The 12,014-nt window shown below is 48.0% G+C and overlaps 1 protein-coding gene across 1 annotated transcript in view; it reads left to right on the top strand.

Moving 5' to 3' along the window:
- Window positions 1-11,810: 11,810 nt before the first annotated feature.
- Window positions 11,811-12,014, top strand: part of LOC109363770 — a 3,081-nt gene continuing 2,877 nt past the window's right edge. Inside the window, exon 1 of the mRNA XM_019610161.1 lies at window positions 11,811-11,918. Within this exon, the coding sequence (XP_019465706.1) occupies window positions 11,811-11,918 (108 nt within the window). The remainder of the gene's footprint in view (window positions 11,919-12,014) is intronic.

Genomic DNA, 12,014 nt, shown 5'->3' with positions numbered 1-12,014 from the left:
GGAGGTGGTGGGAAAAGAACTTGTCAAAATAGCGAGGGATCTTTTTTCAGGAGATTGCAAGTTTGGCTGATGGAGATAATAGTGTTGAGGCGCTGTGCGGAGAGTTCTCATCAGTGCTGGTGCGGGAGGCGAGGCTGATGCCAAAATCAGCATGAAATGGGATAAAAACCATCTGCCTATTGGGCTGCTGTGTGAGGCTGCAGCGGGGAAGGGCAATGCGTCGCCCATCACTGCATGCAGGAGCAGGACTGAGCTGAGGAGGGAGGCAGAGCGCCCGTGAGCAGAACCTGAATGAATTTGAGAAGCCATGGGTGGTGGCTACGTGCCTCACAGCTGAGGCTCTCTGTTTGCTCTCGGCCACCTTTACTGTCATGATAAGGGGCAAAGTCAGTGGCAGTCAGTGCCAGGACCTGGGGAGGGGGTGCAGAGAAAAGATGTGATCTGATGATGTGGATGGATATTGAAATGGCCCACGAGGGAGCTGAGGGAGGGTGCTGGGGTGTGAGAGAAGCGGGGTGCTGTGACAGTGGGAGAAGGAAGCCCACAGAGTATCCTGTGATGGGCAGGGGCTCCTGGCTGCAGGAAGGTATTCCCCATGTCTAAGCGTGGAGCCCTGGGTCTCTCCTGACCTGCTGCAGCTGTGGCTTGCCAAGCCTGGCACTGATTAGATGACAGTGCTCCCTCTGGACAGATAACTGCTGAACACTTTAGAGCTCTCTCCTCGAGGAGCACTCTGGCAGGCATTAGCTAAATTACCCTCTCTGTAGGGCTACTCCAGCTGGCTCCCTGTAAGCATCCTGCTCTCTAGCCTGCCCTTTCCCCAGTGCCTGCAAGACCTAGAACAGGGTCAGGGCCAGACCCTGTGCCCATGGCTCTCTGGAATTGGTGCCCAAAGTGGGGACATGAAGGCAACCAAATAGTGGTACCCTTGCAGGGGTAGCATTGATCCTCATTGGGATGCTGTCCCTGCAGCATCACCCATCCCTGTGCCCACCAACTCAGCCGCAGGGCATTCGAACATCCTCACAGAGGAGCTTTTCAAGTGGAACGGAAATGCCTAATGAAGGCCGACTTCATTAAACAAAGCTGTCACAGGGATGATTGCTGCCTTCCTGAACTGCTTTATTAACAATCCAGATGTGCAAGCGGCGAGGAGTGAAGTGAGGCAGTTGGGGAGGGAGCAGCTTTCCATGCCTCTGCCTTGCTGCTGAGGGCACTGCTGGGCACGTTCTGGGGGACAGATGCGAGCAGGCAGCCCCTGTGGTGGGGAGCAGTTGCAGAGCCCAGCTGGTTCCATTGCAGTATGCCCCGGCAGAGCTGAGAGCTAGCTGTGCTGGATCCAACCATCACATCTCACTGGAGTATGGATGGGTTAAATGGTGCAGTCAGGATTTGGCACAGCTTGTGCCCAAGCTAGTAGCAAAAACACTCTTGGGTGCTTTGATTTAGACACATCCACAATGCTTGCAAATTAGACCAGCACCTTTGGTGTTCCCACTGCACCCCAGGAGGGCAGAACCATTCCCATCACCCCCATTCCCACACCACAGCATTCTTCAAGGAAGTCTTGTCCAAAGGCTTGTCCTCCCCTGGAATCCTGGAAACCCTATTCCTTTCCCCATCTGAGGGTCTGCATGTGCTGCCCAGGCTGTGTCTTGCAAGAAGTGGATGGGGGGAGGGGGGGGGAGGGGGGTGAGGGGCACTGGGAAAGCCCCGCAGAGCAACTGCCCCCGCATCAGTCCTGCACTTGCCTCTTAATCAGCTAATAGTATGTTTGGGGTTTAGGCGAGGGCCCCAGCCTGGTGTAGCCATAACAACCACATTAGCATAGCTTTCAAACATTTACCAGGAGAATGAAAATGCAGAGGGGGAGATGAAACAACAACAACAACAACAAAACAACAAAAAAAACCCACGGAGCTGAGGCCAAACGGGGTTGATGGGAGAGCAGAGTAAAAGGGCTTTCTGCGCCTCTTTCATTACACTGTGAGGAGTCCTGCAGGGCAGAAAGTGCTGATTAAATAAAACAGCTCTTGCTGGGCTGAAGAGGCTTTTTTAGGGAAAAAGAAAATGTCCCTGCCTGCTGAAGTCTGTCTGAGGCACTGCTGGCGGTGACATCGTCTGGGTTTCTTCAGCACAGGCTGATGCTGACTGTGAGATGAAGACTCTGAGTGGGGGGGGTGGGAGTTGGCCCAGGGACCTGCTGTGAACTGGACCCATCTGGCACCTCCTGCCTATCCTTCCTTCCCAGTAGTGGTGTGGCATGAGCTCTTCCTCATCCCCTGGCCAGCTACTTCCCAGCACCTGGTGTAAGTGATGTAACAGCCTCAGTAAGGGGGGATGTAGAGAAGTGAGAGCATTCCTGCGCCCAGCTTCTCCTGCAAGCCCATTAAAGTAATAAAAATTTTATATTCAGAGCTGTGCTGGTGCCCAGAAAACAAAAAGATTTCACAGGCTTTAGTCAAAAGCAAGTCGTGTCATAAGCAGGAGGCACCAGCTCCTACAAGGACATACAGGCAGAGGAATAGACAGGTCAGAAGAGGGATGACATAAAAAGAAACCCAATTTCTGAGGGTGACATGTGGCTTTTTTGACATCTTGCCTTGTGGGACGGTGGCATCTGTGTGTCCTCAAATTCCCGCACTTGCATCCCTTGGCTGGGCTCTGACCCCCATCTGAGCCACATGTGAGCCTGGCGGCATCAGGACACGGTCCCTTCTGTCCCCCCATCATTTCTGCAGTGATCGTGGTGCCAGGCCCATGACTTATTAGCCTTGCTGAGTGTCTCAGAGCAGGCCAGATGGCTTTGTGTTGGCAGGTCGTGTCTGCTGCGGGCGGCATGCAGGCAGACCACTGCCACAGTGCAGATCAGGGCTTCAACAGGGCAGGAAGGCAAATTCTCACCTCCCATGCCGCACACTGCTGTAAGCACTCCTCCATTATGTCTTTCCGCACTTGTCCTTCCCAGAGCCAATTGGATGCTGATGACAAAAGTTTTAGGCGCCATGGCCCCTCTGTTTCCTTGACGTGCTCTCAGGGAAGGAGGTGGCATGGAGGGCCGGGGCTCTCTGCTCACGCTGCTATATCTGGCTGTGGCCACACCTTGCCAGGCAGACTGTGCTGCTTGCACAGCATCTCAGTGGAGGTTGGTGGAGAGGAAACATGTTGCTGGGATGTTGTGGATGGAAGCTATGCACTTTACTGAAACAGTGTATTTTTAAATACAACATAGCAATTTAACAAAGCTTAACTGTAAATAAATAAGTGACTTAATATTTGAGATAGCAGATACACTTGGTTATTCACTGCATAAGGGAGAGGGTAAAACACAGTCATCCAAGAGACCATCCTGTTGAGTTACAAGGTTCAGAGCAGACCCCTTTTCTTTCTGCTCTCCTCAGACCAAGAGGTGAGGAGTCCATGTGCGGCTGGATCCACTGCTAGTGCCACACTCTGTCAGCGGATTATGGCTAAGGGGTTATATGTGGACAGCCAATCAAAGATACAATTTTAGCAAAGCTCGCAGAGCTTACCAAACCATTAGTCACTCACTGAGGATCTGCATGACAAGGTGCCTCTTGACGTCAGAGATCTCTGTGCAGGCGTAACCTCAAGAGGTGTCCCTGCTCGAGGGGAGATGCTGCCGTGTGGGAGAGCTCGAGGGGCTCTTGAGCTGCTCTGTTTATGGGGCGCTGTGATGACTCACAGGCATTTTTTGGCACGTGCTCAATTCAGCTGTTGAATCAGGTTTCTGCCACTCGTTCTTTCAGCCCCCATTTTTAGCTAGTACTGTGGTCGCTATCTGCCTTAGCGAAGCCTTAAGTGTCATTAGTACTTTGCTCATTGCCTGAGCAAGGCTTTGGGGGTGACAGCCAGGCCAAAGGAGGCATTGCTGAGGGGAAGCAAACCAACACACTCTACCCCAGGACAATTTATTGTACCTTTCAGAAAGCAGTGATATGGTCACCTCTTGTCTCTGTGTCCTAAAGGATATGTTGATGATTTAAGTGCTTACAGATCCATGGCAAGTGAGATTTTTGCCATCCACAGCAGGCAAACAATTTTAGCATGAAGTATTTCTATTAATTGTATTCTACATTATAAGTTTTGTGTGGGTGGAGTTGGATTATTTGGTTTAGCATTTGCCAAGCTTTCATACACAATATATTTACATACAATAGACACATTAATCTCAGAGTTAGTAGAATCAGGACTGATTGGGGTAGGCAGTAAATATTGACTCTGTATAATTGGGTCATAACAGCTGATATGATGTAACTGGAGCTGAATAATTAAAGTCATAGCCCATAAACTTATTAAAGATATAAAAAAAAAGTGATGGTTTATATCTATAGAAATGTTACCTGTGAATTAAAATCAAAGGGCTCTCATACAAACACACCCTGTAGAATTCCAGGAGTCTTGCTGAGACGTGTTTCAGAATGACATATTTTGCTTATTGTAGAGACATATGTCTTGGACTCTGATGGTATTTATGTCACAATTAAATCCTTGTCGTTTTCCATTTCATTGGGCCCACACTCCGTGTTCCAAAGTATGGTCCCATTGTGATTTAATCCTCGAGCAGTGATTGGGTATATGTTATACCAAATCATAGTGTGTTTGTTAAGGCAAAAGCTGTGGAGGTACTGTTGATGGGGTTGTAAGTAGAAGTGACTAAATAGCACCAGGATTGGAATTCCCAAATAGGTTGTATTTGGTTGGTACTATTCCAGGAGCACTGATTTATATTTATATTTATGGACTTAAGAATGTTTCGTTTCTGTGTATGACCATGGTTGAGAAGTTTAAATTTTTCTTATAAGTATTTATTCTCATACTCCCTATACACTGAACATAGGCATGAGTCCATACCAGTTCTAAGGTTTCCTGACCATGAGTTAAAAGTACTAGCATTGTCACAGACAGGATACTAGCATGAGCATAGCATTCTGTGTGCCATCCCGTGGAGGTGCTGTAAATAAAACAGAGAATCAATTTGGCAGGGAGTTCCAAACAGGTTGCTCTGTTGAAAAGAAAGGTTAATTCATTATATGTAAATTTTTTATGCTTAGCACCACAACTATTCAGATAGATGCGCTACAAAGTTTAGTTAAAATCATAAGCACAGCATCAGTAGATGGTAATTTGATCAATCACAGTCTGGTTTGACTTCAATATTGTCAGATATTCTCTTTATTCCTTATTCTCTCCATTTATCCCTTTGGATAACATCAGTAGGAAGATTTGGGAATGAAAGAAACAGCCCTCACACAGTATTCTGCCCTTCTGCTTTCTGACACTGAGTCACCTTAAGCAAGCCAATAACTTCCACTGCAGAGGGTTTAAATAGTCTGATATAACCAATCTGCCACGTAGACAAGTTTTCTCTTCATTCATATGTAGAAGTGAGGCTGGCTTCAGCAGGATTGTCTGCTTCTAGCTTCAGTCTTCACTGAGGCTGCTGGTGTACTCGCAGTAAGGGGCAGTGCATTCAGAATTACTGAAGGTCTGTATATATGAGCACCTGCAACTTGCAAACCCTGGAGTTTGTCCTTAAGTTAACCACGTATTTTCTGTTTCTCCTGTTAGGTGGGCACAGCAGTGTATTTTTCTGCAACTCCTGTGAATCTCGTTTGGGATTGTTTCTAGTAAATCAATGATCTAGTAAATCAATTGCACTGGTTGTCCTTCATGTATTTTCTCAACTTGCTTGACTGATTGGACTAAAGATTCAAGTCCCTTTTCCCATTTAGATATCATTGTTCTGTTCCTATAAATGTGGTTGATATGTGAACCAAAGGACTTGGTGCTAAAGTCATCTGCTTAATACTTCAAACCTGAAACACTTTTCATAACAATTTATAACTGCAAAACAAGTGGTGGACATACTTTTCTTTTTCTTGACCAGGAGTCAGGAATTGGCTTTTGCATTTGATACACTTGCTTTCACTTCAGGCCTTGCAATTTTTCCCTTAGTGCAGGTGAGGAGTCCAGGTGCAGCTGGATCCATCCTAGTCCAACACTTGGTCAGTAGTTTACGGCTAAGGGATTGTATATGTATATATACACATACATTATATATATATACATATACATATACATATATGGGATTATATGTGGACAGCCAATCAAAGATATAATCCTAGCAGAGCTTACCAAACCATTAGTCACTCACTGAGGATCTGCATGACAAGGTGCCTCTTGACGTCAGGGATCTCTGTGCAGGCGTAACCTCAAGAGGTGTCCCTGCTCGAGGGGAGATGCTGCCGTGTGGGAGAGCTCGAGGGGCTCTTGAGCTGCTCTGTTTAAGGGGTGCTGTGATTGACTCACAGGCATTTTTTGGCAGGTGCTCAATTCAGCTGTTGAATCAGGTTTCTGCCACTCGTTCTTTCAGCCCCCAAGCTGGGGTGGGAGGAAGAAAAACACAGTCACACTCCATTCCATGGGTACACAGATGTGGCACAGTGACTTTCTGGGGATAGATCTGGTGGGACAGTCCTCACTCTGTCAGCCCTGATTCCCACAGCCCCGTGTCACCCATATCCTCAAACTTCTCTAACTGTAGGTGCTAGATCCCAGCCTCCTGGATCAGGGGTCCATAGGGAAGGAAAAAAAGTAATGGAGACAAGGAGAAAGCTGCCATCGAATATTGCTCAGAGCCAGTCACGGCTGCACTAGGAGAGACAGCCCCAGTACAGAGAGAGGATGGGGTGTCCTGCATCTAAGCATCTCTCGCAGCATTTCTGGGCCATCATGGGTTGGGCATGAGGCTCCTTTCCGGGCAGCTCTGGCTGTGAGTTTTATGGCTGCCTGGAACATCTCCAAAGGATTGATTTACTGTAACTCCTCTGGAAAGCAACTTCTGTGATTGCTTGCCTGGAGATCTCAAGCTGGACTTAAACAACAGGATCCTAAAGAGGCCATGAATAATTGAGCCTAATAAATATTAATAACTTGCCTGCATGGTGGCAGGGCATGTAATTGCAAGGAGCGTTCTGGAAGCACAGCTCCGCAGGCAAATGTGCACTCGCAGTAGGAGAGGGGCAGAGCCCCATTAACACTGATGCTGTGAGGCTATGCTTAGCCATTTATGGCTGCCAGCCCTGCAGCCCCCTCTTGTGTTAGTGGTCAAGGGTACGGGATGGTGCCATTAGTAATCATTTGGGTGTCTTTGGGGGATCTTTCTTCCTAGAACTTGTCTTCAGTTGAACCTGAGTACAGTTGCAACATGCACAGTCTATTTTGGCAAGGGTGTTCTTAGTTCCGAAAGCAAAGTGATAACAAGGAGGCACACTTTAAGTTCGGGTGACTCAGTAAGTCCTTCTCCAAAACAGTGGTGAGGCACTGGAACAGGATGCCCAGGGAGGTAGTCCCTGGTTACTGTCCCTGAGATGTTCAAGAAGGATGGAGACGTGGCCCCGAGGGACATAGTTTAGAGGGCAACACTGCTGGTAGGTGGATGGTTGGCCTAGATGATCATAGAGGACCTTTCCAATGATTCTGTGATCCTATGAAATTTGGGTGTAAGTGGATTTGGGTGAGTCAAGATTTGAATGAGGGATGAATGAATTTCTCGGTACAAAAAGATGACGGGGATTTGTTACAATCAGAAAGATTAATGCATGGAAGGGCAATACAGAAATGTCACAACAAAGGGACCAGCACCGATAGGATGGTATTTCACAGGAAAAGTAAATGTGCTCACACATCTCCAAGGATCCAAACTTGCAGAAAGGGCTACAGAAGGGAGGGATCTCCAAGGAGAGATCCTTTCCCAGTGGCAGTCAACCCTTAAATGGGGTCTAAGAGAGGTGCAGCCAGATTCCATCCTTTCTGGTCACACAGCTAAACTGCCTTTACCTGTGCTCTCAGGGCTGACCCAGTCCTTTCCCCAGGTGATCAATCAGTGGTTCAGGCTGTGACTCAACAGTTCCCATACCGGAGTGCATGTGGACACCTCTCTAGGTTTACTGATGTTCTTGCAGGAAAAAAGGCTGAACTGATCAATCAGTACTTCACTGAGCAGCATCAAGCCATTGATCAAGCCTTGTGCAGTTACAGGTATATGCAAAATATCATCATCATGTGCAGTATATCACTAACTATACTGGTTGAAATGTAGTTACAAAGCTCAAGACAAAATCTTGTCATTATCCTACTGTGGGTGATCCAGGTCCTCAGTGGATTGCCTGCCTGGAATAATGCTCCGACTGCAGCTTTGCCAATGCCTATGCACACCCAGCACTTTCCTGGTCTCTGCTTTTCCAGGCAAATGAGGAAGAGAAGTCTGGAAGAGATCACAAGCTCGTGCATAGGGGGGCACAGCACATTGCAAAGTCTCGTCAGTGCTGTGAGCAGTGTAGAGACAACTACATGCAGGCTTTGCCAGAGCATTCTGAATGTTGCTGTTCATGGCGGGGAGCTCAGAGAACTGCCCCTTCACAAGTGAGCACTGTTGCCTGATTGCTTTTGTGCGAAGAAGGAGCTTTCATGGCTATACAGAGAAATGGGACACAGAGACCTGTGTTCGGGTGTTGGATTTTGCCCAGAGCCTTTCCAGAGCTTTCCACTTAAAATTTGTTGTGCACGGGCAGCTGAGAAGACCAGTGAAAGCTTGGCAAGGTTATTGTGAAACTCCTTGCAGGAGCCTCCCCCACACTGAGCAAGTGTTTCAAATTTTCCCCAAACTGCTCGGCTGTTGAGATCGCATCTTGCAAATGCAGTTTCAGACAACAACAGCTTGCAATTATGCAGTGCTTTCAAACCCAAGACATCCTGAATTTTGTTAATGTCCTTGTATAAATCTAGCTGAGGCTGCTGCAAAGCTCCAGCCTTCCCAAAAGCTCACAGCTGGGATCATCCACAGCTTTCCTCTATGCCCTGCTAGAGGCAGTTCATCTCGGGTAAAGAGGGTATAGAATGTGTGGAGCCATGGACATCTCTCATGCTGTCAAACCCAGGTGGTAGTGAGGATTATTCATTCAACAACCAAAGGACACCCCAGGAAATGAAGGCTCTGTGCTCTTAGATGGATGTGAGCACTGACCCCATGAAATCCAGCTTGGGGGAATGCGAAGCATGGCACCAGGATGCGATACTCCCCAACAAGGGGCTGAGGAGCTGCACTGTTGGGAAGGCGTTATCATGGTCACCAAGAGGAACATGAGCCAAGGGAGCACTCTTCTCGCCAAGAGGGCAAACCACATCCACAGGCTACACTGGGAGGACTGTGGCAAGCAGATCATGGGAAGATATTATCTCCTCTCTTCGGTGCCGGTGAGGATGAACACAGATCATGGAAGAGTTTCTCAAATAGCTCCTAACAGCAGCACTTGCACAGCTTCCTCTGTTCTTAAGGAGATGTGAAAATACAGACAGTGATACAGAGCTTGCTGCAGGAGCAATGAAAGGGAATTGTAGCATCGTGCCAAAGCACTTGTAGCACCTGTTTGGGAGATAGATATATGGTCTTGAGAGTACCATATGGTTCCAGTGAGACATCTGGGGAGGCAAGGAGCTTTATACTTAGGTATTAGCTTCTCTTTTGGATGAAAAATTAATGAAAGTCTGGGCTGAAAAGAGCTTGCTTTCCTGTGGTCACAGATACACCAAAATATAAGAATATCAAAATGCTTCCAGTTGCTCTTTGTTGCTGCACAGCTGCTTCTTAGATGAAAGGGTCCTTTTTTGCTTCCCAGCTATGGCTGATTCAGGGTTTCAGATCAGACCTTTGCTGGGTGTGGAGAGTTTGAAAAAATAATTTGAGGAATTAAAATGTAGTGAGGGAGATTACAGCTGATAAATGTAAATAATAATATGAGGTTTATCATTACTGAATTGCTTGCTGGGCAGTGTGAAAATGTACAGTAAAGACAGCAGTATTTCTGTAAGATGTCACTTGAAGAGGTAGCCTTTATTTTTAATGAGAAGACTTCAATTTTCATGCATTTTTCAGGGCAGGAAGCCCCGAGAAAGTCACATACTGGGGCCAATGATCCCTAAACCTGCAATTTATGTGACTGTAGTGATTTCCTCACAACTGTAACTGATGAATATGCATCACATCATTTCTACGCATGGCAGAAAGTAACCTACTTCTAGCCCCAGGCAGGCTCCATAGGTCTGTCGGCTTCTTCTTGCATATCTGTACCAGTGGGGGTGCTGTGGGATTTGGGGCAATCGGGGGACCTGCAGAAAAGACCTATATCCAGACTTGGTCTGTGGTTAAAGACCAGCCCCATCCATAAATCCCAGTGGTGCCAGTAGCACTGCTCCATTCCCGCTTCCCCTTAGGACACATTTAATGAGCAGTTTGGGGACTGCTGGATGGGTGCAGGGAGGCTTACAGCCATCCCAGAGGCAGCCCTGAATTAACATGGTGAAGCACTACTGGCAGAGATGTGATAGAAGCAGATGAATGGCCAAGTCACAATCTACTGAGTGTTAATGGGAGTCAGGAATTAAATCCTGGTGGCTCATTAGCATGGGAGGAGGAGCCATCTGCCATGGCTGGCAAGTTCCCTGTGGCTGTTTAGGTGGGGACTGGTCTGTGAGAATATGGGAAGATGGGTACCCAGGAGAGTCAGTGCTTCACTTGCAACAGCTGTAGACAATGTCCCTGTCTGACCAGATGCTGGAATCAGCTTTCATGGACAGCATACCTCAGGGCTCAGCAGAGCAGCACCTTAAGAACAATGACAGTAAGCCTGGTTAATGTTGTTTGGCCATACACAGGACATGTTTCATGGGCGATAGGCTGTGACCCAGCCCATAGTGGAGAGCCCAGGGGAAGCCACCTTGGTACTTTGCTTTCTCTATGGGAAGCACCAAAGAAGACAGCTGGGAAAAACTGGCAGCCTCAGGAAGTGACCCAGGTCCTCAGAGAGTAGCAGCAGGATGTCCAAAGTCCCTGAGGTTGCTTGGCCTTCTGCATCAAGACCTTGTGCATCGACAAAGCTGGTCCCTGTCTGTGCCCCTGGAGTCATGCAGACTGGCACAGCCCACTCAGATTGCAACATCCAGCACCGCTAGATGCAGTCCTTTCTTTTGCGTTGTCTGGGTCCTCTTTGCAGGACAAGGGGGACATCAATATGGCCACTGTGTGGGAGAAGCAACCTCGACACCAAATTCTGAGCGAATTATTCATTATTGTGTAAGAAGGCCAGCGGCATCCTGGCTTGTATCAGAAATAGTGTTGCCAGCAGGAGTAGGGAAGTGATATGATTGAAGGATAGTCTGAAAGATTGTGTTTTGGGTGGTGGCATAGAGCACGGGATATGTTTCCAGGCATCCAGAGGATGCGTCAGTCCATGGTTTGGGGTAGTATGATATAATCAACCTGCGAGGAGACAGAGATGGCTCACCAGTTACAGTCCTAGGCAAAGCAGTTTAGGTCTGGGGAAGATTCATTTATTTTATTAACTGCTAATAATGCACTAGGATAGTGAGAAGAAAAAGCAGGCTAAAAGCACCTTCCCCCCTTTCCTTGTGTCTAACTCAGGTACCTGAAGGGAAGACGGCAGCAGCACACCACAAGGATGGTGCTGGCTCCCAGGCTGCTGCACACTTCCACCAGATGTGTGAGCTGCAATTTTTTTGGAAGCATTTTCTCATTATCATCAGGTTTATTTGTAGCTTCTCCCACCAGCATGCTGAGGGCAAGCACTGGCTGGCTTCCATGTGCGCCGTGGGGCTGTGACCTCACAGAGGTGTCCTCGCCCAAAGCATTATGACCTCACAGCCAAGTATGTATGAACTAGCGACCGGCACCCCGCCTCTCCCAGTGCGGTCGTGACCAGCTTTGAGCGATGGTTGATGACAGCTTTCTCCTTGTCCCTATCACCCTTTTCTTCCTGTATGGCCTCCTGTTCATGGTGGCAAGGTTCTTCCTGCTCACCACCATCCGGCACCTAAAGGTAGGGGAGTTTGAGGACGGGATGATACAGGGCTGTGGGACTCGGGGCCGGGGGATTTGGAACCCACTGCTTGGGTTGCGTCCCGGGAGCCTCACT

Source organism: Meleagris gallopavo, chromosome Z, assembly GCF_000146605.3.
Source record: "Meleagris gallopavo isolate NT-WF06-2002-E0010 breed Aviagen turkey brand Nicholas breeding stock chromosome Z, Turkey_5.1, whole genome shotgun sequence".
NCBI classification, from domain to species: Eukaryota; Metazoa; Chordata; class Aves; order Galliformes; family Phasianidae; genus Meleagris; species Meleagris gallopavo.
Note: the sequence above shows the minus strand (reverse complement) of the source record. Positions and strands in the feature narration are given on the sequence as shown.